The sequence below is a fragment of the Anopheles gambiae genome, chromosome 2 (genome assembly GCF_943734735.2).
Source record: "Anopheles gambiae chromosome 2, idAnoGambNW_F1_1, whole genome shotgun sequence".
NCBI lineage: Eukaryota > Metazoa > Arthropoda > Insecta > Diptera > Culicidae > Anopheles > Anopheles gambiae.
The window spans coordinates 112,894,199-112,921,964 of NC_064601.1; the positions used below are offsets into that span (position 1 = coordinate 112,894,199).

Here is a 27,766-nt window from a genome sequence, read left to right on the forward strand (position 1 = left end):
AGGGTAACACACACTGCTCCCGTCTGTCGTAACCGTTTGCGAGAAAAATCTATTTTCACGCAACGACGAGTCCACACACAAGCACAGCACAGTTCGATCACTGTTTGTTTTTTCTCTTTTTTAGCTGCTGCCCTAACACGAGTTTCGTTACTTTGATTGCCATCGGACATCGGTGCCAAGGGTAGAGAAGCAAGAGCAGGAGCGTCAGCAGCACTATCACAGGATAAGAAGCGCAGTAGCCATTCAAAGACAGCATGATCATGATATGCTAAGGGAAAACGACTTCAACACAATTACAAAACGTACTCTTCACCGGTGGTAGACGACATGTTAAACACTCCTGAATATTCCACTTGTGTTTGATATGTTAAATCCAAACAAGCGGCCGCTCCAGTAACAACATCCAAACGGAAGCTTCACTTCCGTACAATCTGCTTGTAAATGGAAAGCTGACCAACGGGACGCGTCGAACGAGAACGTGTCAAGCACGACGATCCGCTCCTTACTGAACTGCACACACCTTTTACCAAACTACCTGTGAACGCATCTCGCATCAACGCCACTGCCGCTGGTTGCAATTTTGCAATTGCAGCTGCCAAAAAACGCAATCAGCTTAAGAGACCTCACACACACACAGAGCAAAAAAGAGGAGAGACGGCGGCTTTTGGCAAACTTTACCGATCGAGATCCGATACAAAGAGAGGGTTGTGAGAAGTGGACATGGTGGGAAGTAAATGCCGTCCTCACCCACGCGCTGCCATGTGTAAAATGCGTCTCGGCAGCATCTCGGCAGAAAGGAAAAACATACAACAACAACGGGTACCGAATTCGTGCTGCCGGGTGCATTTTCCTTTCTCTATTTTCTCCCCCCAAAACGCGCGGACTTTCCATTTGCTAGCACGCAGTTTGGGAGAAAGAATAAAGCGTGGGGAGAGGGAGTGTTCCAAAAATACAGAAATTACCACAACACGGCAGAATATATCACCGCGCGTGCTAGCGACGGAAATCGCTTATTTCTTCCTGCACACGCGTGCACACAACGAGCCGGAGCGGGATGATCCAGCGGAATTCCGATCATCGATTGCAGCGTGAACCCGTGGTGCACCATCATCGACAGCTGGAAACGAAGGGCAAATCAAAACACCCGACTCGGAGGGGTGGTGGTATACAGCAGCCATGAAACGTGTAAAGCGTCCAAAAATACGCTGCAACAACCGCGTTCCGCTTTTGGGCGGTACGGAAATAGAATACGCACACTCGCGTGCGCCGCAACGAGACCCCCGACGAAATAAGCGAGCAGATTAACGAGAAACAAATTCTCTGGATAAAAGTGGCAAGACCAGGGCTTATAGTTGAACTGGCTCGGAAGTGGGTCTCGGGAAATGGCCTTCCTCATCCGAAGCGTTAGCTTTCTCTCACACCAGCGCTTAAAACGATTACAACAGATTGCTTTAAATTTAGCATAAACAGATGACTGCGGTACGATCGAGCAACGCCTCTAGTCGTCGGAAAGAGAAACACATTCCATGTTCATAAATATTCGATAGAGGTAGACCATAAATCAGATATTGAAGATCAATGGTAGTATCATCTTCCCTACTTCATCCTCTCTTTCCAATTCCAACTCTGAAGGAAAATCCCCGGTTCAGTTGGTACAACAGCTCGAAACCGTTTCAATTTTCAAACTCAACCATATTCACCACCTTTCGAGCAGTTCGTCTCGGCTAACCTAGAGCGCCATCTGTTGGCGGGAATTAACTACATCCAATAAATCCTTTATACCTAATAACAACCTTGAAGTAGACGGGAAGATAGTAGAGCTTGTCCCATAGTCACAACAATTTGTCTCTTCTCTTTCCTTTCACTCACCTGTTGATCTCTGTTGAAGTAACCGGTTGTGTTTTGTACCGGAACGATTCACGTCTGCTGATGGCGCTACCCGTCGAACTACTAACAGCAGTCGACGTCGACGCAGACTGAGCACCACCACTGCTGCCTCCGGATAGGAACTTCTCCATGTTTCTGATGCGCTCTGCAACCGAAATGATAGGCTTTTCGATGTTTGTTACCTGCGGCACTATCGGCGCCGGAGCCACCGAGTCCGGATGCTCCAGCGAACGGCTGTGCACCAACGACAAAGCGCCCGGCGTTCCCGCTTCCGACGAACTGGCACTACCCAAGCTACCCAGCAACAAATCACCACTACTACCACCACCAGCAGCAGGCTGCTCGACGATGCATCGCGTCCGTTTGGCCGGTGAGTCGATCTTCAGTATCGATCGCTTCATCTCCTCCGAGTCGGACGTCTCCTCGCGCGAGCTCTTGCGCGAACTCTTCAGTATCGGCCGTATCTCCTCGTTCTCCGACGAGTACTTCTTCTTCAGTATCGGTTTCGGCGTCACCGGCGCCTGGTGGTCCGGTTTCAGGATCGGCTTAATGTCGTACGCCTCGTCTTCGTCCACCAGCAGCATGTCCTGACAGATTTCGGCCGCCGCCAGTATGACGGCCTGCGAGATCGACACATGCTTCGGCGGTTCGCTCGGCGTCGACGTAGACGAGCTGTCGTTTTTCTTCTTCAAAATGCCGTGCGATATGCTACCGTTGGCCCCCGGCCCCGTACTGACACCGCTGCCCGATCCGCTAGCGATCGAGTTGCGGCTGGTGCCACCGCTCGCCGCCGCACCGGACACATCCTCCCGCGATTCGTAGCTCTTCTGCTTCAGTATACCGTGCGCCTGCTGCTGCTGCTGGTTGGAGCTCGCCCCGTCCTCAAAGCTGTTGCGGCGCGTGTGCTTCACCAGTATCGACCGGTCGTCCGGCGAATGGCTGCGGCTGTAGCGGCTCTCGTCCAGCGAGCAGCGCTTCTTCAGTATGCCCTGCTTGCGGTTCGACCGTATCGGTGTGTCGACCACGCTCGGCGAGAACGTCACCGGCGACGCATTGCTCGACGCGGAACTGGCCGCCGTGGACGATTCGACCGCCGTTTTGCGCTTCAGTATCGACACGATGTGGTTGGCCGAGGTGCCGGAGGAGCTGGCCGGCCCGGCCGACGACGAGCTGCCGACCCCGCCGAGCCCAGCACCGCTCTCGTCCATGCTCTTCGCCCGCGAGATGCAGGACGAGGACGTGCTGAGCTTGCCGACGCGCTGCGGCGACAAGCTTTTGCGCTCAAAGTGCTCGACCGAGCTCATCTTGACGAGCTTTTTCTTCTTCTCCAGGTAGCCGCCGCTCGATGGGCGGGAAGGTGGCCGATCGCCGTACTCCTCCTCCCCGCCATCGTTGTCGCGCAGCACGATGATGTCGGCTTCGTCGAGCGACTGGATCAGCTGACTCTTTGGGCTGTTCTCGATGACGACAAACTCGTCGTTGAACTGATTGTCGAACAAGATCCGATTGGCGGGTCGCATCTCCTGCTCCTGCTGCAGATCGTCGTCTTCACCAACGTCCACCACCGCGACGTACCCTCTGGAGGAGGGTGGTTCCACCACGACCGGCTGTAAGGGCGCTTCCCCTTCAACTTCGTCCTCATCGTCGTCGTGGTACGCCACACCGTTCATTGCCGCACACAGCCCAGAAGGCCCGGCTTCCATATCTTCCACCGGCTCCTGTCGCCGTTCCGCGCTCGATGGCACTTGCATCTCTGCCTCCTCATCCACCTCCATCCTTTCGGGCAGCTCAAGCTCCACACTGTTATCGTCCGCCACTGCTAAATCACCCAACATATCACTAATTGTTGCTACCTCTAGTGTGGGTGATTTTAAAATTTGACTAAATTTAGAATATTGCCCTATCGAGGACGACTGTTCCTCCGATATCTCATCCTCAAGGTCCTCCGCGACCACTGCCGCTACCACTTCCACCGGTTCTACCTCCATCTGCACGTCACCGGACACGCTCTCCTCCGCGTCGCGAATCGAAAGCGCCTCGAACGATGGTTCAATTTCCTTCGGCTTGGGCTCCTCCATGGGCGCGCCCGCCGACTCGGTCACAATCTTCAGCAAACGGTTCGTTCGGGGCGGTGAAATCACAAGCTCCCGGCGGGCCTGTTCCATGTGGTAGGCCAGCGATGGGCTGCGTGCTGGCGGCGAGCATGGCGATGGGCTGTTGTTGACCGTACCACCGCTCGAATGGCCCGACAGCCGCGAACAGATGCGTGCGGGCGGTGAGCACGATCCAGCCTTCGAGGTCGTTTCGTGCGAACCGCCGTGTTTTGGGCTCGACCGGTTCGAGGAGCTCGGTGGCCGCGGTGAGTTGGTGGGAGATTTCTCCGTCGAGGACGATGATTTGACCGGCGAGGAGCGATTGCTGGACGAGTACATGTCCGGGCTGCTGTGGGGCATCTTTAGCCGACGCTGGTATCGACCCGCGGACGCTGCGTTCGTGGTGGTTCCTAAAAACGAGTGCAAGACGGCATTAGTATGGCGGAGGATATTCACACAGAAAGGGTAAAAACTGGGAGGTCACAATGTTGCAATACGACGGGTTCTACTTGCTTGCACTAAACGGATGCTACTAATAACAAAGAGTCTACAATGGTTTAAGTCTACTTTTGGATCGATTCGAGTAACGTAAGCAAATGCAAATGTTAATCACAATCAGCTTTCATCTTGTGAAAGTGTGTCTGGGTGTGTTACTCACTCATAAACTAATGAAAATTAACTGAAATGCTGAATGACAGATTGGAAACATAAACTTATTTTTAATAATTTGCATGCAGACGTGATGAAATGGATTAAGAGTAAGTGGAATAATAAGTTAATGAACTTTTTGGATCAAAATGAAAACCGTTATTACAAAACGCTGGATTTAGGGGCTGGATTAGTAACAAATTAATAATTCACACACACGCTCGGTTTGTCAAAACATAATTTAGCGGCCGAAATACTGCTTTCCTAAAGCACTAGGGCATTCGATTTTGCTCTACCGAAACAAACACACAACTTTTTGTCTTCGCTTTTCCTCTACTACGCACGAACACGGGGGACGACAACAGGACACATATCGCTCGCGACAACACAAAACACGCGTCTGTGGATCCACAGAGAAGGGGGAGGGAGGGGGTTGTCTCCTCCCTGCGAGTGAGAACACAGTGAAGGGATGAGGAGAGATGCTTCCACGCGGGAAGCCCAACTTACTTGCGCCACCGGTCGGTTCGTCCGTCTGCGAGCGATTGAGAAACGATTTGCGCTTGGCCGACTTATCCTTCGGCGGCGGCGACACCACCTCAACCGGCCCCGGCATCACCCCCTTGACCGGGCTCAGCCCGCTTATGTCCTTCGGCAGGGCCGGCGATCGGGCCGCGTGCGATCGTTTCATCGTGGACGTTCGCAGGCGCGGTGTACCGACGGCTGTGTCCGGTTCTGACCGCTCAAAAAACCCAGCCACCACACCGCCCGGTGGCTTATCCTCCTGCTGCTGCTGCTGCTCCGTCACACCGTCAAGAAGCATAAGCGACTGCATACGATCGGTTATTAGCGTGCGCTCGTCCTCCACCGGCGGCACCATTCCGGAAGGTGTTTCCACCGCCTGCACTACTACAGCATTACGCGTCTTGGCGGCGGCGGCGGCGGCAAGGGGAACTCGCTTGGCAGCGGATGAAGAAGTGGCAGCGGTGGTTATAGTGGCGGCAGGTGCATCACTCTTTACCTTCGCTACGCGCTCGCCCTTTATCGTTTCGGTCGTCGTCTTCAGTCTCTGTTTCATGTTGACGGCAATCGACGGCACCAGTCGGCGGCCAATCTCGCCTCCCGCCGGGAGCGGGGCGGCTGCAACCCTCTTCGCCACTGGCTCTCGCTTGGTTGTTGCTGCTGGCAAGGGCTTGCTGGTCGTTCTAGTAGCCGTTACATTGCTGGTGGAATGTTTCGATAGTGTCGTGCGCGTGACCGTCGACACCGTGCGGGTGGAGGCTGATGCTTGTAGTGGGTTAGCGGAAGCGGATCCCGTCACTGCCGGCGCGCGATGAAACACGGCACGCTGGGAGCGTTCCAGCTGTGGCTGCTGCTGTTGCTGAGAAGCTCGTGGAGCTTCTTCCCCGGCAGTGCCTCCGCTCGTGGAGAGTGACATCGATCCCGTGGCAGATTTGGCAGCACTTGCGAGAGCTGGCGGTGGTTCCATGCCTGTGTGTAGCGTTGTTGTGCGCCGTAATGTTCATCCCCAGCAGGAGATAGTTAGGTTGGTTCATATGTGCGGGTGTTGATTCGATTTTGTTACATTTGGCACACAATTTACCCGCAAAAAGGCATTACAACACATGTTGTACAGCAACAAGAGCGAGTGATAATTTGATTTGGTTAACCGACGCACATACAAACACGCACACACACACACACATATTTAAGCGTTTTTTGTGGGGTATTTCCATCCAGGATGAGCGCAGGCAGGTTGGTTTGCAGAATTTTGTTGATTGGTTGATTCGACGGTTGTTACCAATTTTCAGACCGATTTTCGGTTGTTGTTGCAGTGCAGTAGTGTGTGTGTGGTGGTGGTGGTTGGTTTAGCAGAAGGAGTCACAGGAGGAGGGGTAGTTTTTTTTTTGTTTAAACAAAGTTGCAAAGTTGAAACCGAAGAAAAGAAAACGGTAATAAAAAAAGGAACAAACGTTATTAGTCGGTGTGTGGTTGTGTGTTTGTGGTGTGATTGACTGGTGCGTGTGATGTACAATAGAAATAATGACATTGCAGCAAAAGAAAACCGATGGATTGTTGATGATAAATTTAAAAACCTCTAACAACTATATGGAACTACTTATTTACGGTCTATTTACAGAAAAAAATACTACAAAATTCTAAGAAAACATATAAACAGTTGATAGAGGAAGATCTACTCTACTTCATATATATAGCAGAAAGAGTAAACAAACACACACATATGTACAACATTGCATGGAGTATTCCAATCCAAAAAGAAATAAACTATTTTCTATTTAGATAGATTGTGCTGTAGGTTCACATTGATTGAAAGTGTTGTGAGTACGGGTCTGTGTGAACATTGTGAAGCGGTTAGTAATTAGTATCCATTAAAGGAATAGCACACACGCACACACATAAAAGGCTCCCCCTTCCCTGTGTGGAGAACAATTTGCCACCGCTAAACAATAGAAATGGTCTTTTTTTACGTTGCTGGTATTGAGAAACGACAAGGGAAAGAAGAAACCCCCATCGCCAGCATAATTGGCTGCAGAGCAAACATAAATGCACAGGGTATCACCACTTCTCTACATTGAAAATCACATAATTAAACGAACCAGTAGCATGGAGAGAGACACACAGAAAAAAACATTAGAGCCACCGTTCGAACCATTTCCAAAAACCGTTTCCCACACATCATCGACTGCATTGGAAATGCTTTCGATTTCGGTCCCAATTTTGGGGCGAGAAGGAGGAGCGCGCACATTAAGCGCGACCACGACCGACGGCGGGCGCTCGCGAGCCGTAGGTAAATTTAAAGGCAAAAGCAGCAAAGCAAAAGTGTAAAAACAGGCCCCCAATAACACACTCACCGGCGCGCAGGTGAGAGTAATCTTGTGAAAATGCCACCCGTTGCATTACCGTCCCGGTCGCCCCTGCTTTTACGAAAAGGAAACGGACGGCCGAGAAGCGTCAAGCGGTATCGTAAACTACGGTTTAATGAGTTTCGCTTAAGCGTTAATTGTGCGCGGGCCTCGCCAAAGACCCCCACACCACGTTGGCACACTTCATTTGGTAGTTTAATTTAATTATGCGCGCCTTTTTTCCCTTCCCGAAACGAGAACTTTGCACACGTCGTCGTCGACGTCGCGAGGGAACGTGAAAGTCAACTTTACATTTGCCGAGGGAGCTGGTGGGAGCCGCTAACCGACGCGTTGACTGGTCGGTTTACCCTTGATACCCGGCTAATGATATCGGTGTACTACTTTAAAAGAAACTATTTTTCATAAATTACAATCAATCGGTTGCTCGTTTTTGTTAGTTCTTTTCTCCTCCCAAAACAAAGGAAGAGACAACAAATTCGAGGGCGGGATTGAAAAAGAAACACAAACACAGAAAGCTACATACGGATTAGATCGGAAGCGATGAGATGAGGAAGCTAAATGCCTTCGATGCATCAACAGTTTGCTGTTTGCGAATGGAAATGAAATCATAACGAGTGTGTGTATATATAGCGCAAACCGTTACAATGGAAAGCTTTAAATAATTCCTACGGTGAAAGAATGATTAAAACTAAGGAAATTCAAAACAATCTACCAAGTGATGAGGCTAAGAAAACCCATTCGACAAACAACCTAGCATAAACTTTACATTGCCGGAAGAATCATGTAAAACTACACCTTCAATCATGTTCCTATCACACACTCAACCAATTAGAATTTGATTCTTCCTGCAGTAAGGTCCTATAAGAATGATGAATGCTCACTACCGAGAGCGTGACAAATATGACCAAAAATGCATGATGCGCACTCTAAAACACCTTACTGCCCCTTTACACCAAGCTATGCAGCTCTTCTTCGCCTCCAAAGAACGATTGCTTACCGTGAGCGGCCGCGGCCCGCAAACGAGACGATCGTGTCGTTCGTATCTGTTTCGTGACGCCAGCGCCGGCGGTCGCGCTACTACTTTGCTTCTCATCTCCGGATCGATTGTGGCCACTGCTGGCGCTGCGTTCCCGTGCACCGGTTGCTACCGGGCGGGTCGGAACCGGTCGGGCAGTAGTAGTAGTAGTGCCGTTGTTGCCGGCCGCTTTCGTGGAGGAAGCGGCGAGCCCGGCCGAATGGGGACGCTTCGTGTTAGTGGTCGGTTTGGATGAGGGTGGTAACGATGACTGTTGCTGTTTGCTAAGAATTGCACTTGATGGAAGAGTATTCGGTGTTCTAGATGATGATCTAAAAGGGAAAGAGACGGAACGATTAGCATCAAATCCTGCCACCAATCCTACCCGCCCTCACGTCGGCTACCTTTTGCTAGGTTCCAGTCTTTCATTTTCGTTCTCGTGGACATTGTTTCTTAAGTAAATGGCTTTACGTCTATCGGCTTTGTATTTCGCTATCCTATCTATATCCTTGGCGGCGAACGCGGGATCGACGAGCACGGGCGCGACGCCCGCACTGCTGCTGCTGCCCGTGTCCGACCCGGAGTGGACGGCCACGCTCGGCACAATGTTTTCCTTGCGCGAGCGCACCGCGACCGACGGCCCGCTGCTCGATGGCGTTGGCCGGACCGGATGGGCCCTGGCCGTACCGTGACTAGATGGGGCGCTCGCGGACGGCTTGGCCGCGACCGCCGGCCTGCTGGAGGAGTTCGACTGCTGCTGCTGCTGCTGGTTCATGATGTGCGCTGCTACCCTTTCCGCTTCCTTCTCTTGACATATTATGTTCAGCAGTCGGCTGACCGGGGTCGACTCGGGCCCGAAAAAGTCCGATATGGTTTTCGAGCGCGTCTTGACGAAGGCCTCATGCCTCCGTGAGCCGTGCTGGCGACGACGCGGTTGATGCTGCTGCTGTCCGTTTGCGATCGACGATGCAGCGGCGGCAAAGGCGATGCTGCTGCCTGCCGCACCGGACGGTGAGTAGCTCGAGCCGACGTTCACCGAGGGCGGTGAGCCCAGGGAGCGTTGCGTGACGAGCGGTCGCTTCGGAAACGAGACGGGCGGATGCCGCTGGACGCGCCGGAAGTTTACCGCACTGAACTTGGGTGGCTGAACCGAGGAAGTACTGTTGGTGCTGCTGCTGCTAACCGGTGGTAGCGTCGTTTGGTGGTTCGGTGCTTGATATGCGCGACCCTGCGGTGGGCTGCTGGCTGTGCTGGCAGTAGCGATGTAGAGATCACAATGTTTCGAAACGCTCGGCTCCTTGCGGGACTGGTGTTGCTTTTCTTGCTGCTGCTGCTGCTGCTGCTGCTGCTGCTGCTGTTGTTGCTGTTGTTCAGCGCGTATCACTTGCAAGATTGCGTGCAGACCGGAGCTTTCGTTGGACGACGTAGGCGCTTGCTGTTGCGGCAGGTTGAGGTGAAATTTGCTCTCCTCTACCCGATGGGTTGGTTCCTCCTCGTAGAACGGTTGGTGAGGGGGCGGAGGAGCGTAGTGGTGGTGCCCCTGATACGGTTGATGAACGGGTGGATACGACGATGCAGTGAACTGTTGATGGTGATGATGATGATGATGAGGCGGTTGCTGATAATTAGTTTCCGATTGCTGTTGGCAGCTTAGTTTGGCAGTGGCGGATGAGAGCTTCTTCTCCAACTCGTGGATAGCACTATTCACGAACGGTTTATTTTCTGTAGGAGCGAGGAGAAAGAACAAGAAGAGGGGATGAGTTTAGAATTAGAACGGAGGCCGATTTCCAGTGTAAAAATAAATTACTAAAACGTTTCCAATCACTATTCTCAGTTTACTTGGATGATTCTTCACTTGCCCAACAGCGCCAGGCACACACAGAAACGAAGTGACAGTTCAAAGACGTCATCAAAGCTACCTGAGAACTAAACACTTCAAGAAAACATTAGCCACAAAGCACGATTCTCAGTTTTGTTTTACTTTTCTTCCAAATTCAACACCATCATGGGTTCAAAATTATCCCCACTGCAAGACGTCTGCCCCAGTGACCGCACATCCAGCCTCGAATCATTCGCTTCCACCACCGAATGCACCCCCGAACCGCACGCCGAACGGCCCCAAACCGCGCTGCAGCACCTAGACCACACGATCGGCATCATTTGGCACTGTTTCGACGCGTTTCGGCAGCAGTTCTTTACCGCGTCGCCGGACAGCATCGAGTGGGCGGTGGATTTCCTCGAGTCGTCGTCCACCGGCAGCGCCACCGACGAGCTACACTTTGTCGTGGCGTATCTGCGCTGCGTGCAAGCCCTGGTGCAGCTCGTCTTCGGCAAGCACAGAACGCCCAAAGCAGCGCCGAACCCGATCGAAGCCAGCTTGCGGGAGAGTGTGTCGATGCACGGCTCCTCGATGGAAATGAAGCAGCAGAAGCAGCAGTCAGAAGGTACGCTAGATCCTCTCCCACAGGATCTTATCGATGAGCTGCTCCGGCTGTATGCGCTGCTGGCCCGGTACAAGGAGGACGTTCAGCAGCACCGTGAGGACACGATCGAGCTCAACCAGCTGCAGGAGATTGAGCAGCTACTGCAGGAGCTGAACGATTCCTTCAACACAACCGACAGTGCGGAAGAAGAATGGCTGAGCTGTGTTAAGAATGTGTGAATGAGCTGCAACTTTGGAGCCGATTGAGAGGGGCACACGATCGTTCGGTAAATCACACAAACCTCGTTAGTGGTACACCACGGTTGGTAGGCCATCAACTTCTCCCATTAAACTGCTTCCTGCTCCCTTACTATATGACTCGTAAATCTTAATGACTCTGTGAAGCGCTCAGCCTAGTTTGTGTTGTGAGGGGCATCGTGGCGTCGGGCGCCGGTCAATAAACGTGCATCGTGCGACGGAGGAAACTGCATTCTTGGCGTCGCTCACTTGCACGGCGCGAACTAGAAGTCAAACCACACATCAACCTTCTCGCTCTCTCTCTCTCTCCCGCTCCCTTCTTTCTGGTTTCTGCTGCAAAAAGGGCAACCTACGGATGACGAACTGGATTTACGCGTCTCGCGCGTGTAGGTGGAATCGAATGGGTCTGCCCGGGTCGTTTTTGGGGCCATCCGGTATCGACTTGGCATGGGGTAAGGAGTGGATCAAGCAGGACCTTCACATCCCATCCGGCTGACACACACACAACGACGGCTCTGTGTGTGTGTGTGTCAGGGCTAACGGGCGCTGTCTAACGATGTTTTGCTTGTGGGGGCGCTGGGCTGTTCTAGTCGCGCGACTGCAAAAGAGGTCAACCGGGTTCGGGGTTTTGGAAGCGTTTAAATGGCACGCGAACGTCAGCCCCGGAGGCTTGGTTTCTTATTTTCTTCTTTTTTTTTTGCGAACCCCGTAGGCGATTGGATGGAGGTAAAGGTTAATGCGAAAAAGGTGAGCCAGACACTTCCGGCTGTCGGCAATTTTTTGTTGATGAACTAGCGCGCAACGGGTCACACACAGCCGACAGTGCCCAACAAAAGTGCTAGACAACACCTCTAAGAATCGAGTTTCTACTTTGATCTCTTGTGCAGAGTGCAAACATAAAGGAAAGAATATTTTATTGGAATTCCTCCAGAACCACCACGCTCTGGACGCCAACAAATGAGAACAGCAACGCAATAGCCAGCAACAACATTCCGCACCATTCACGCTGATTACCTGCATTATGCGCGCCAATTATGCTTGTAATGAATAATTTCAATGTGAACCGATGGTGCGTCGGAATGGGAAAACGGTAGATGAAGTACACACCACCACCACACATCGGCTGCCGGGGCTGAAGCTCTCTCAATACAATATTCATATCGAATTATGCCAATGCATCGGTATTCCATCCGGCTGCTCGCTTATTGAAAGCCCAAAAGCCCCGTCTAATGGACACGTAGAGCTGGACGTTGGTGGAAAATCAATAAGCCCTGTTGGGCCCGGAATCTGTTGCGCCTGATGTAGCAAGAGTAGTACGTGTGTAGCAAGCTGTGAACGGACATCTTGTTTGGCCTTGTTTCGGTCCAAACCAAACCGGAGTGTCGGGGGATGTGTTTGCTGGCGCTCACCTGCACCCAACACCTCTCACCACGTTCTCGCAGCATGGTACATTTAATTACCACTATCAAAAATTGCATTCTCAGCGGGTGATCGACCCACGGATGAGGTTCTGGTTTTTACCACCCAATTCCAAACCACAGGGCGAACGCGTTGGAGGTTGTAGTTCGATTCGAACGTCCCCGAACCAGCGATACCTGGGGCTTATTAACACGCGTACACGACCAAACAGTGTACTAACGACCGTATTTGTCGAACGTTGCTCATCGATAGTTTAGCCGCCACGAAGCCCCACTAAATGTGGGTTAATATGTGGGTTGTTCTAAAAATAAGACAGAGGCACTGCTGGTGCTTCCGCGCACTGACCCGAAACTCCGAAAAAGCTGCCGAATGAGTCACCCGGCAGTGTGTGTTTATAGTACGACTTCTTTGTCCATTGCAAGTCCTATACTTTGGAGACAATTAACGTCCAAAATCAAATCCAAAATTGGAAGCCCCAAATTCCCGTTGAAGTCCTTCCAATGATGCATTATCAATAGTAAAATAGACGCCCTTTGAGATCTACGGATGTCACATTGGAGTAGAATTTATGGGAGATTTCTTTTCTTCAGGATTTGCATTACAATCTTCCACCCCGTTCAGCTCATGATAAATGTGTTGAGATTCAAAGATTCACATTTGTTCGCTTTTGATGTCCCCGGATTGACTTGCCGAGTTTGACACATCGATCAAATGGAGCCATGTTAAGCAAGATTGATGTACGATCCGAGGGGAGTGTGTCTGGATGACAGATGAGCTTCCGATTGTCGTCGCAAAAAGGACACTAGGAGGGAACAATACATCGCACAATCCGATGAGAGCGTATTTCAGAAAGATGAATGTATACGAAAAGTCTTATTCCGAGCGGCAGGACATCTTCTATGATAGATTTGTTACGATCCAGTTGACTTCCATCAATCAAACCCAGATATCGTTGTTTTGCATAATTCTCTACAACGTTGTGCCTTTAGCTTTGTTTTCTTCATATTATTGAGCAAATTGAAATCCATTTGCCAGTGATTCGAAGTGCACATTTCCCCCCTGCTCGGCAACACATTTAATCCCTTCTAGAATTACATCAGAACGTAAAGCAACAAAAAACCCACAATCCCTGGGTACTAATCCTCGCTTGGTTCGCTTCTACCCCCGGCTGGCCGGTAAGCGAAAGCAATGGCAGAGCTAATAATCCTCATGATTGTGAAGCTTTAAAAAAGAAAACACACCCCCCATCACTCTCATTCCCATTGCACATAAGCTATAATCGATACTCGGGGGCAAAGTGTACCAAAAGCACCCTGACCAGAGTATACGCAATGTATGTCTCGTCACACATCACATGCTTTCTCATTGGTTTACATCGATCGCTCCCCCGTCAACACAGCCGAAAAAAATGTGTACCAACATTTTTGAAGAAACCCATATCATCACCCACCTCTCACACGCTTAAATCCTACACTTGACACCGACTTCCTCCCAGTAGTCGCACGCCAGTCAGCCTGCGCGCTTTGCATCTAAAATTACTACTACCAAGTCTCGGCTGAAGACTGAGGTACACCTGGCACGGTCTGAGCCTTACCGGCGGCGACGGCGGCGCTGTCTTCGTGCCAAGTTCGTGTTAAATGCAAAAGCTGCACCAACACACACACACGGACGGACGGGGGAATGCTGTGATGATTTATGTGAAGTCGTGCCACTCGACTACCCCCAAACCATCCTCCTCCCCTCAGATGCAATGTCCCGCGCCCCGATTGATTGCGATCGATTTAGAATGGAGCAGTAAAATGATTTAGATTAACCATTCACTTTTGTATCTCCTGCCACGGATCAAAGTTCTACGGCCTGTTGCACTTGGTGTTACACTTTAGCATGGAGTTTTATTTTCCGGCTTAATCCAAACGTGACATCGGGTCTGGTGCAATTTCTGGCGCACGCGGAACAGGTGCCCCCCGCAGAGAGCTTGCGCTTGTAGTTGTGTGTCCCATTTCTCATTTGTCGTTGTTGCAAAAGCAGTAAAATATTATTGCCCTCGGGTTATGTTCTACATTCCACCGCATGCCGACAACCGATCAACGGGCTCAACAGATCTTGTAAACATGTCTTTATTATAATGTACCAATTAACGTTCGATGATAATCGAGCGAGCAAAGTTTTATTTAGGGCACGTTCAGCAAATCCAAAGGGTTCCAAAATAGAGATGTCAAATAGAGATGTTAAAGAGTGTTTCATTCACCCATCAGGAATTTTAAAGATTGATTCGACCCGTTACCGCTTCGAAATGCAACAGTTTTCCACCATGCCACGCGCCACACGTGCGCGCATTCATTTTCTCCAACCATTCATTCTCCGCCATGAGAGTTTGTGTATGATGGTCGTCTTCTCTGTATCACGAGGAAACTGTTGCTTTCCCTGACCGAGGTTTTATGTACGGGCACATGTCTCGTAAGTGGAATGAAAACGGAAAACACGTGTTCTGTTCGCAAAAGCGGAACGACGTCAAAGACTTTCGAATTGGATCCGGAGCAGAATATGTTCCTTGAAGGTCAAGTTCAAACATCTTGAAAAGGATGCAGATTATGCTCCAAGTTTCATCTGAATGGAGCAAAAGGGACTAGCATTGAATTCCTCGTAGTTTTCAGTTGGAGTTGAAGTTGTTCATATGTTGTTAATATTTTGCCATAATTCTGATAAGCCGGAAGACGATCGATATTTATTAATTACAATCAAGCACACTTTCAATGCTCATCAACGCTCTTTTGTCATCGCGTGATTACTCGACTTCCTCAGTAGCCCAATCTACTCCACAAAACGCTTGCTGTGTTTTACGACTCCACTTGTATCATTTTCTGGCCATCGACCGTTCCATTTTCATAGCCCAGTTCAAATCAACAAATTTTTGAGGCCATCTCGACATTTAAATGCTGCCCCACCGTTGATTGACACCGACTCGAGCGGGTGGTTCGTTCGATGAGGAAATCCATCATTTCCATACCCACGGCCCGGTCATGGCCCGCCGATTGGTGGGTTCACGCACATCGTACGTTGGCGTTGTTGTTTATGACAGGAAAATTAAATGAAAATTCCACAATCGATAAAAAACTGGACGAGCACATTTCGATTAAACCTGGGGTCAACACAGCTGTGTACGCTTCTTCGCCCATGAGAGTTCCCCAAAAAATATCAAAACAAACCGATTTAAACCAGAATCAGATGGGGTGGATTCGGTTGATGCGTCTCAGAGCATTTTTTTTTTTTTTTGGGATGAGGAACGATTACTACAACATACCAGCAAAACCTTCTTGGAGCTTCGTGTATGCTCCATATCCACTCGGTGGTCAGTCAACCGGTGGGTAATGGCCGGAACCACGTCATCAACTTTATACTTCAAAAATGTAATCTAAATGTTTTGAAGGCTGCCTACGGTAAGTAGCCAGATTGACGAGTCTTCGACAGGTTCTTGTCGGGTGTTCCGGCAACACCCCCTGAGGAAGAACTTCCCTTCACTTTCAGAACAAAACGGGAGTTTTGTGGTGGATACTTCTCGAAGTTTGTACAACCCGGAAGACTTCATATTTGACGTAGCTTGCTGATGCAATAGGTCGTGGCGCTGCAGGAGTAACTCAAACATTGTTTGACCTCACCTATTGTTTACATTGAAGTTTACAAAGATGCCTAGACATTCTTGATGAAAAGTGGTAACCCAACCCAATAGAACCCACTTACCAAAACCAGTCCGAATGAATGACTTTCGCTCTCTCGTGCTCACGAATATCCGAAGCTGCTCCGATATCGTATCACACAACGCCGACAACACTAAACAAAAATGGCGTGCAAATCGTGATAAAGCGTCACAATTGTCCTGTGACGCTCAACAGATCCACCACACCGTCGTGTCAGCACGAGAATATAATACTACTGCCGAAATCTGACCGTAAACTTCCAAACGCGCAGCACAGAAACACACGCGTTCTTTGGCCTTAGCTCTTCTTCTTCTGAAGCAAGGGTGCCAAAATACAGCGAGGACACACAACGCACAAAGTGTTGATGGAGAATTTCCTCCTCTTAATGCCCAACACACACACGCACACAGGCACACTCACACAGGCCACAGATCAGTGAGATCGGTACGCAACACCGTGGCGACAAAACTAAACCACCGCCGCGGAACAACGGCAACCTTCCAAATGCTGGAGGATTCTCCCATTTGCGAGGTGCGCGCGATCGCCGTATCGGACGGACGCGGTTACACTTTTTCTTTTTTGGATTTAGCAGCATTTTTGCTACACGCTTGTTGGATACAGCGCAGCATTTTTTTATGTCGCTTTGTTCAGTGGCCCCGACGGTTTGGGGCGGAAAATTAAAACAATTTGCCACCGATGTATGCCGCCCCCCGGCAGCCGTACACCACACAGAAGGCAGCGACGACGGCCGGCGTTTGCGGGCGAACCCATGCGAAAAGTTTCTGAAAAAAACCAACCCCCACACACATACACACGCTCGCACACTCTCAAACAGAAGCGATAAATTATAGAGAGAGAGAGAGAAAAATAGGTCCCCGGTAAGTGGCTGGCAAGCGAAAAACCAACTCGAGCCACAAAACCACCGAACAAAATCATTACGACAATTTTGATAGCGTAATACGCGTGTACGGTGGACAAATATTGAGGCGGGAGGTCTGGAAAAATCGCAATTTTTAAAATGAGCCACTCTTTACAGCACGAAACATCACTTAACGCACCGCAAAACGCGACATCAAAACCGAATTAGAGCAGTTTTGTAATGCGAATTGCATACTTTAAGGCGAATTTGATTCGACAAGCAGTTAAACATCTAGAGAGAAGCCACAGATGGGGATTTACATTTCATTATCGAAGCGGTTCTACGCAACGGCGTCCTTTAACAAAGTTGGTGCGTCACACAGACAACGAAGCCATACGCAATGTAATGGAAAACAGGGGGCGAAACACGCTCTTCGGTGGAAGGAATGCACGCTCACAGGCGCGGAAAATCACCGACGGAAGTAATCACAATAATTAATCACTTCCACTCAAAAGTGACACTCGGTGGGTCAGCAGACAACGCCCGAACCAAAAACAAAAGGACACGCTTTGTGTGTTGATGTTTTCCGTCGGATATAAACGGCCTCAAATTGATTACAAGGCACTTTGGCTGCACGGTCGGCCAACGAGAAAAAAACAAAACAAAAACATATTCTCAAGGTCGTTTGTGGCTGTTTTTCGGTGGCCAAGAGATGGCCACCAAGACCGGAAAACGCACGCTTGGGTCGTCGTGTTGCTCTGCACTTTGATCGTCAGTGCGCCGGAAGCGATCACTGATCGAATGGCAAAGATTGGGAGCCAACCACAACACACATCGTCATAAAAACAAGCCATTCTTTGAGGTGCTCATTGACCACCAACTCGTTGGTGTAGTAATTAATTTTCCCCATATGTTAGTTTGTGTGATGTTTTCATCATCTTGTGTGTCGATTCATTTTAATTTCCCATACCCCGCCATTAGCTCATCATGCGTTTCGATGCACAAATTCTGCACACCATCCATATTCCGACGTCGACGACGACGTATACAAACAGCAGCAAGGTCACGAGGGCGCTCACCAGACCTCCCGCTGCACCAGCCAGCCAGCCAGCGCTCGCGTTTCACAACCACGGTGGTGGAAAATGTGCCGCAGATTCCTTATTGCGATCGTGTGGTAAACACCATTCTACACCAGTATGACAGCAAGCAAGGAAACGACGGAAAATTGTTTACAACACACGCTCGTTCGATAGAAAGATGACGTACAGGAGTGTACAGACATTCCTCTATTATTAATACACATTTATCAACCCTCTTTGAAGTGTCCCCAAAACCCTAATCTTGCGACATGAATGCGACTTGTGCAAAAAGAACATCCATTTTGGTCAATAATTAAAGGCGATTAGAGTTGAAAGCGACCACACCACACCAAAACCTCTAAATGCTCGTCTAGACATTTAGGTAGGATCTACGGTAGTCACGGAAGTTACACTTGTCATACACGTCGTCAAGCTGCACACCACACGGCCTGTCATAAGTTGTCCAGTTGTTCACACACTGACCACGCTACGCTGCTGATCCAATTTACCGTCGACCCTAAAGCAGACGCGTCTCTTCCGTTTCACACAGCCCTAAGCACTGCTCGCAGCACCATGCACAGAAACGTGAACGGGTCGATTTTGCACGCGAATGCCAATGGCCCCGGGGGGATTTGACGAGTCTCTTTCTGCAAAAAAAAGAACTTCGTTCTTTGTCTTTACGAGCACAGCACGGCGAGAATCCTTCAAGACGTTGGGGTGCGCACCTCTAACGACCCCCGTGTGCGCGCACGTTTGCCGCACGTGAGGCAATGCAAATTGAGACTAATTTAATGGGCAGCGGTAGTAGCACGGTGAATCTTGCTACTAATTTGCTTTGGACGCGAAGGACCTGCAAGCATGCGACCGACCGGTCTGTACTAATTATGAAATTTGCCTAGTGAATTAAGGGTGCACTGGGCTGAGGAGTTTCTCCAGAAATTAAGAGCTCGATTGTTCCATAACTTGTTCTTCTTTTCTGGGTAGCCGCGCGTACCCACAGAGTTACTTAAGCACACACACATTCCAACCACATTCCGCTCCTAGCACATCTAACGAAATGTCAACTTACTGCAGCGTCCGAAGATAAATCTCACCGCTTATCTCCCCATCGCGTATCATCTCGACCGACTACTCTGCAACATTGCAGCGGCCAGCACGACGGCTCGCAATACAAATTTCGCAAAAACTCAATTTACCACTTGATGCATATTATTTGCACCGCGGTTGCTCCATAAAGTTCTCGGCGATCGTGCGCCACATCGTGTGCCCAAGAAGATAACTTAGTTGGGAAACATGCCGCGCGCAAGACGCACAAGACGACACATAATGCATCTCATATGGTACAATCTTCTTTTTGTTTTCTTTTTTTGCTTAACGAAAGATACGCATATGAACCCCGCAGAGAACCACGCGGATCACAACCATCTCCCCCTTGGTGCGGTTGTGCATTGCGCAGTTTATACGATTACGCGCGCGGCGGGATTCGTGAGCGCGCGCGGCACACCGCCAAGATAAAACAAAACAAAACTGTGAATGTGTGCACACGAGAGGAGGGCTTTTTGTTGCTTCTGTTGCACTTGAAATTGGGCAATCGTAAATCAGTCACCCGCATCACCACCACACACTCTGCAAAACCCTTCGTGCGCTCCTTCGTTGGGTGTGCGTGCGTGCGTTTGTTGCGCAGCTTCCTCATCTGCTAAAGGTTGTTTAACTCAGCAGACGGTGGTGAAATGACAGCTCTTAAACGCCCTTAAATCGGGGGGCGCCCGTTGCTCCCCCCAACACGCCAACCCAACCAAGCCGATGAGAAGCACACACACACACACTCACACAAACGAGCGCGTGGGGCCCTTCATCATAATCGCATCAATCACAACGCGTTGTCATGACAACAACTTGAGCGGGCGTTCATATGTGTGTGTGTGTGTGGGTTTGTGGGCCGATGATTATGGGCTGTGATTATGCTCAGCCGCATTATTGTAGGGCTTGCTTTTGTAGTCGGCATTTGATTGACAATCTGGAATGAACTGATGTACGACTACTACTACTACTGGGACAGACGATTGGAGGGTTTGCTTTTTTATGTTTGGGCACGATGTGCTTCACTGGTTTGCATAAGTTAACAATTTGAGTGTTTATAATTGAACTGTAAGCGTAGCTTCGCTGTCAATTTGACTGTCACGTACAGTTCAGATTTGTTTGGGCTAATAAGGTTGGTTGTCCGGTATCATTAGCATGACATGGTTAGCGTTATGTCACATTCTTAATTTTTCGTGGGTTGTAAGATAAAAATTATGTAAAAAAATGTACTAATCCTAAAGCGGATTTCTTCTAGTGCAATGTATCAAATTCAGACTGTTTGTCTTCCCTCTATTACTAGTTAAGCTGCACTTCAACTCTTATCTGTAGCCAACTAGTGGTACGCTATCTGGAGCGGATCCTCCACTCCGATCAGACTCCGGATATTGTTAGTCCGATTCCGATGCCGGGAAAATCGGTACCACTAGATCCACCCGGAGTCGGAGTCGTCCGGAGTCATACAGAGTCGTCCCGAGCTGTCTGGAGACTACTCCAGATGAGTCCTGATGACACCGGATGGCTCCTCATGACATAAGACGACTCCAACTAAGGAAGGCATCGACTTCAGACAACTCCTGATGACTCTTGATGACTCCGAACGACACCAACTCCAGAAGACATCGACTCCAGACGACTCCGGATGACTCCGAACGTCTCCAATTCCAGAAGACATTGACTCCAGACGACTCCGGATGACTCGGGACTAATTCGAAAGAATCCAGATGACTCCAGATAATTCCTGATGAATACGGACAACTCCGGGTAATTCCGGAAGACATCGACTCCAAATGACCCCAGACAACGACTCCGGACGACTCCGGATTACACCCAACGACTCTGGCCAATTCCAGACGACTCCAGACGATTCCAAACCGCTCCAGATAATGCTGAGCGGAACTACCTTCCGGATCCGAAGTTTTCGAAGTCGGATCGAAGACGACTCCAGATTTTGCCATCTTGACCCATCACTATATTCAATAGATACGACACCACGCGTTTAGTATGTCGGAAATGCTCTTAAAGCCAGCTGACTCACAAAACTATTGCATCTTCCCCTCCAACAACAACATACACCATTCTATCAATAAAACTATCAATCACGCAATACACAAATAGCCAGCCCCTCGAGCGCACAACAACACGCCCAGACGCTGATAAGACGCTCTGCCGGACATTGTTGAGAAATGCTGGAGGAAACGCGTCCAGCAACACTCATCAGCCCAGCTGCTCCTGAATGCCGCATAATCAAGCAGCAGTCCCTCTAACACCATCCCCTTGAATGCGTATCATGGGTTCAAGTGCATCTAACCGGTCTAGTCTCTCCTCCCGTCTTAGCTCCCTCCCGTTTGCATACAATGTCACACAACTTCTAGCAGCAACATTATTAACACCAACAACACACCCATCTCGGTTGCTGCTTCTTTGTCGCCACACACACTGCCACTGACCCGAAGAAGGCTGGCCGCCGCTTTGTTGCTTTGTGGACACAGGGTATCCCTCCTCTTGGCAACGTCCCACCGTCTCCGTCAGTTTGCGCGTTTGATTAATATCGAGCAATCACACAAAACCGTTCTGCCGGCGGCTGAGCTTAGCCACAAAGACGATCGATTGACGGACACTGACACTGCCCCCTCAACTTCTCGGTGTCTTCTGCCATAAATCCAAACAGCAAGCAGACGGTATACATAAACACAAACACCATCTCAGATCACAGAGGACACAACACACCGCCGCACACAATTCATCTCTGTCCGGTTGCATTTTAATTGCATCCCGTCAATATTGCTGCAGGTGAAAGATGCAGATGCAGCAGGGGCACACACCGATGCCGGTCGAATCGATTGCAACACACGTTTGTGTATACTGTTGTGTGTATGTGTTTGGTTGGTGATAATGATTAGCGTAGTAAAGCGAACCAAACGCGCCTTCCAGGCTGTGTAACCATCCCGCCCCGAAGGCACGTCTGCTGCAGATGGCAGTTATTTATCACTCGAGTCTCATCAATTAGTACCAGAGCAACTGAGGGAGGGTCGAGAGAGCGAAGAAATGCGTAATGCTTAAGCCAAAAGAAAAGATTGGATAACATAAAGCATGGACGGACGGACCGAGGGACGGATGAAACGGTTTCGAAACGATCTTATTCGATAAAAATCAACCTGAAAAAGTGAAACCTTGCGCTGTTGTTGTTGTTGTTGTGGGGCAAAAGGTGGAATTATTTAAATTATTAAATGCTGATAAATGTATAAGAGCTCACCGCGGTCGCCGGCGATGTACACAAACCCGTGAGGGCACGCCAGTTGAAGCTTTGCATAGCTTTCCATAAGCTGCAATTTTCGCCGTTTCATTTCGTGGTTACGTTTAGGTCTCGAGACCTGCTGTTGTTGTAGGTGGTACACGTTATAGTTATCATAGTTTGATGCATATAATTCGCATAATTTGTTTGGAGGTTGCGTGTGTGTCTAGCACAAGTGTGAGGCAAAATAATAATCATTTTTAATTTGTTACGTGATGTGGAGAAATATCAATTATTCGTATATATTTTTCAAAAACTTCGCTCAAACAAACATTTTCAATAGATGAATAATTCACAAAAATATATAGATGTTTGCAAAGAACATGTCCACTACCTTCCATCGAAAGTGCACACACATTCATCTTGAGAAAGCTATTTCCAACTGTACCAGGTGCGTTGCTCTAAATGCATCGTGTGCCTATAGAGATACAGCGGAAACACCACTAAATCGTTGCGTGATTAATTGCAGCTAGCAGCAACGAAACCAAAACCAACCCAACCGAAGCGTTCACACACATTTGCGCTTCACTCGATTTATCAAGACCGCTCTGCTTGCGAGGGAAGTGTCCGACCCATTGAACTATATTTTGCCTGCTAGCGGATCGTCGGTTTGCCTTCTCTTCCAAGCCTTCGGATGCATCGATGCGATCTGGTGGGAGATATCAGATTTGCTGTATGCAATTCTGTAAAGAAAACCCCCGCTTGGATTTATCACCTTTTATGAGCTTTTCGTCAACCGGTGTCGGCCCGGCGGGGTTGGGTTTTCCTTTTCAAAATCACTCACCCCAAAGTGACACGCCAAATAAATTCCTCCCCTTGCTGTTGCCCAATTCATCGTTTCACTTTTTAAATAATGAACGCATTTACAACCACTTGCACTTGATTGCAACGGTGTTAAAATGGTAACAATGCAACAACATCGATCGCCACACCAAAAAAAAAAATCGTCTTCACAGAGCCGTGGGAGGATCGCGACGACCTCGGCAGAGAGCGCCCGTTTTATGATAAACGATAAATTTAATTTCATAACCCTTCTCCCCGCACCATCACCATCATCTTCTCCCGAAACCCCAAAACTGGGTCGCTATCAGCGTCTTCGAGACTGTGTACGCGCGATTCAATCGCGATTCGGTCACTTCACAAGCACCGTGCGCTCCATCGTTACACTTCTATTGCTTCACACTGCGTCACACCGGCAGCGATCGGCGGGAAATGGGTGAACTGCTGCTGTGCGCACGAGCCCCTCTATTTACTTGGCTGTTGGTTTCTTCTATTTGTTTGCACCCCGTTGGATGGAGAGTGCCCCACGGGCATGCAACACACACGCTGGGAAAATTAAACGAGCAGCAGCAGCACCCTTCTGCTTCTTTGCCAATATCATTGTATTGCTAAACGGAGCTCCAATACGATTTGAGAAGAGCCACCAGGCAAGGCAAGGCTGTTGTTGCTGTCTGTTGGTTACTGTGTAAATGTTGTTTTGTTTTCCAATGCTTCTTTTGTTTTGTTTTTTCTTTTTGTGGTGGCCGGCTATCATTTTTAAAGCGCCACCGAATGCCACTGTTAAGGTCCGGCGCAGACCCACCACAGGAGGGTAGTTGTGTAGCCCTTGAGTGATTTAGCTTTAAGCGTGAAGCAATACGCGCGTGTGTGTCAGCACCGAGTGGCTAAAGGAGTGAATTGTGTAATGGGAAATATTTTATAACCACATCGTTGTCGCGCTTTTCAATTAGTTGGGAAATCATTAGTGTACGTTGAAGCAATTAGACAAAACATTGGCAAAAAGAATGTCACAAAACCATCATCCTTAAGTTCATTCACTGAGCCCTGCGGACACAAACAACAAACTCTGTTATGGCACCACATGATGCCACAGCGACACAAACAACTAACACATAAAAAATTACATCTCCAATAAAAAAAAACCCGCCTTTTTCTAACACACACACACACACTTTTCACCGGCTTTACTTTCACTTGCTATAAAAACCTGGTTCGATAAGATGACATTTAATAATTGCTACAACACTTGCAGCGCAGTTTCATTTTCCAAACCCCCTTCAATATGCATCAATGCATCGGGGAGGAGCGAAAATACACCTCCCAGCAGTAATTATTGAAACGCACATACGAATATGCTCGTAGCAAACGCTTCCGTAGAAATGATTAAGTAACACGCACAAATACACACACACACACACGCCTTATCCCTAATCCACTTCCGGGGGCACACCAATTGGACGTTCGATTCGAGATGCTTTTAAGCACCCGAGAGAAGGGTTCGCCGTCAGATCTCCTTTTGCTCATTTGCCCAATCACCGCCAGAGGGCAGCACTCTAGAAACATGGCCGATGGTTCGGAGCGAGATAGGCGAGCACACCTAAGCGCACCTATGCAGGACCGGACGTGATAGGCGTCTAATCTTGATCTTCTGTCGACAGCTTTTCCACCGGTGGAATGGTTCGCGTAACCTCAAACACTATGACGATGGCGAGCACACCAAAGCACACAAGAGATCATGGCATCCAAAAGTGCCCATCCTTTTTTGTCCCCATCCTCTTTATCGCGCCGTCACGATCGGCCGTAAATTGTTCGATCTAATTAGGCTCGGTTTGCGATAAAATGCGGTAAATTATTTATCAATTAGTTTTTTGCTTCTTTCTCTCCCATCGGCTTGCTGGCTGGCTATTTGCAGGCCCGTGAGGTGAGGTGAGAGTTACGCCTTCGAGATATGAACGTCCGAGAGAGCGCTTTCTTCCTTCCTGGGGGGCCGGCTGTGACAAAACGTGGTGCGCGTGGTGGCAGCATCATTTTTGCCCACCTTTCCATCGACCCAACCCTGGTAGCAAGTAATAATGCATCGGAAGTTGCTCCCTCCAGCCGACGAAGCGACAAAACCGGGAAGCTTGCCATTAACGCTAGTAGGATGTGTCTTGCGCGACCAGTGCATTGCTATTGCAGCAGGAAAGTGAAAACGGACCTAACCAATATCGCAAACCGGACACTCACACAGTGTGGTTAGCAAATTTTCACACATTGCAGTTATTCAAAGCTCCCCTCGGAGAAGCTTAAGCAACTCACTGTGTGTGTGTGTGTGTGTGTTTTGGTTGGGATATGTGCAAACACTTTCACCTGAGACGCTCTCCGGCAGGTTAAAAATCAAATAAGCATAAATTTCCTTTACGGCACCACCATCCATTCTTGTGCCGGAGCTGTGGGGTAAGAAGCAAGTAATTACTGACCTAGATACTAAAGAGAGTTACCGCCACTAAGAATGTCCTGGGCAAAACGGTTCCCTTGTGTCACAGGTTCAAAGCAGTAGACGAACTTTATCGTTCACGGTGTACCCAACGGTGCCATCTCCGATGCATCTTTGAGGATGATAACTTACAACACCGTCTGCTTCGCTTTACTTCATGCGCTTTGCTCCAATGAGTGACCTTAATTTACTTTCAGCTAGTTGGTAAAGTGCCTCTACACGAAGTGAACTCCCAACGACTAAGTATAGCGGAGTTCAACCAAGTTGAAGTTCAGGATTGCGGAAAAATTCTCGCCCTAGACTAGTAGTAAGAAGCTTTTGCAGCAAGACAAACCATCCTATCTACATGATATTGGAGCATGATTGACACTGGAGAATGACCGGAGCTTTAAGAGCGCATTGGTTCACGAACTACGACGTAAATTCTACATCCCTAACCCGACCCAACCGCACAGCATGGCGAGAAGCACATGACCTAAATAACGTTGAAATTTATTCAATCGCTTTCTTCGCTCCTTTCACTACACGTATATCTGCACAAAACATCTCTCTCTCCCTCCCATTTACCACCACCACCAGTATGCTAAAACGCAATAGACCCCTAGAAGACCTCCTCAGACATCATCATCATCAACTAAGCAGACGCAAAAACCCAACCCACCAATGTTCCATTACGTCTCCAAAATAAAAAAAAAACCTCAATCATAACCAAGCCGAAAAGGTCAGGTTCAACCAACTCCCCATTCATGAACATGATCTCCCAAGAGCACGGAGCGCACCCAGAGCAACAACCACCAACCAGTCCCGGCGTCTAATCACGGTGGCACAACAATGTACGAGATGTGTGTGGTGTCTGTGTGTCTGCTAGGGGTTTTGAAGGGTGCCGCGCGATGTGTTTTACGAGTGCATAAAAACGTGAGTCCATTTGGAATTTTCGCGTTTACGGACGACTGAATCACGTTTTATGGAATACCTCACACTCTCTCTCTCCCCCCTTGTTTTAGAATGGAAAAGATGGAGTTGTCATGATATCTGGTAACCTAATAAGCTCCGAAATGCAAACAAAAACGGTTGCCATCGACAAGTGACACGCTCGTTCGTCTGGTAACATTTACACAAATCTGTCTCTACTGTGTCGGTGTGTGTAAGAGCTTTATCAGCAATTTTAATGACCAAAATTTACCAAAAAAAACCTTCCGCTCTATCGAAACCATTCATCGCTTTCGCAAATATTCCATTCAACCCACTCATCGGGGGCGACATTTTCTTCATTCCTGACCTTGTCACGCATGATAGTAATAATCGGGCCCCGGCAAGCATCAAATAACCGACCGACCCAAGTTAATAGCATTGTTCTAGATTTTGCGCCTTTTCGCACATTCCCCAGAGGAGGACCCTTTCTTCGCGTGGTTTGCTTTTTCCTCATGACAATCATCATCATCATCATCATCATCATCATCATGAAAGCTCCTTTTTCCTTTTACATAGACAAGAGCAGGAATGTGTGGGTAGGCGATAGGAAAAACGGACATCCTTAACCTACTTTAACCACGCTCTACACCTTAGGCTAGGGGGAGGCGCATACACAGGGAGACGACGACGTCGTGTGGATGCGATTTCTGCAAGAATTTGTTTCATTTTGTGTCGCGTCGAAAGTATGAGTCACGGTCGAGACTTTCGCACACCACAAATCCCACACACCCATACACACACAGACGAGAAAGAGCCGGCTTTTGATACCGTTTTTGGGTTTGGGCGAATCCTCCCACGGTCGTACGATTCTTGATGGCAGAACCATAGCTACTACCCGGCGCATGGAGCATGGAAAGAAATAAGCCAAGGTGGCGCGCTCTGTTGAAGGTTGTTCTATCCAAGTTACTC

General features: G+C 49.0%; 2 protein-coding genes across 12 annotated transcripts in view; one reads left to right on the forward strand and one right to left on the reverse strand.

Annotated features, from left to right (window-relative positions):
• The window catches only part of LOC5667093 (supervillin), a 205,880-nt gene that overhangs the window by 54,677 nt on the left and 123,437 nt on the right, over nt 1–27,766 (reverse strand). For 10 of the 11 annotated variants that reach the window (XM_061642227.1, XM_061642223.1, XM_061642228.1 and 7 more), the window contains 4 exons: nt 8,930–10,247; nt 8,508–8,857; nt 5,136–6,116; nt 1,870–4,390 (listed from right to left, as the gene is read on the reverse strand). In XM_061642227.1, the coding sequence (XP_061498211.1) occupies nt 1,870–4,390; nt 5,136–6,116; nt 8,508–8,857; nt 8,930–10,247 (5,170 nt within the window). The remainder of the gene's footprint in view (nt 1–1,869; nt 4,391–5,135; nt 6,117–8,507; nt 8,858–8,929; nt 10,248–27,766) is intronic. The other variant, XM_061642229.1, reaches the window with a different exon arrangement.
• On the forward strand, nt 10,330–11,317 carry LOC133391145 (uncharacterized). The gene has a single exon (XM_061642296.1). It carries the CDS (start codon nt 10,531–10,533, stop codon nt 11,185–11,187), a length of 657 nt encoding a protein of 218 aa, XP_061498280.1. The 5' UTR covers nt 10,330–10,530; the 3' UTR covers nt 11,188–11,317.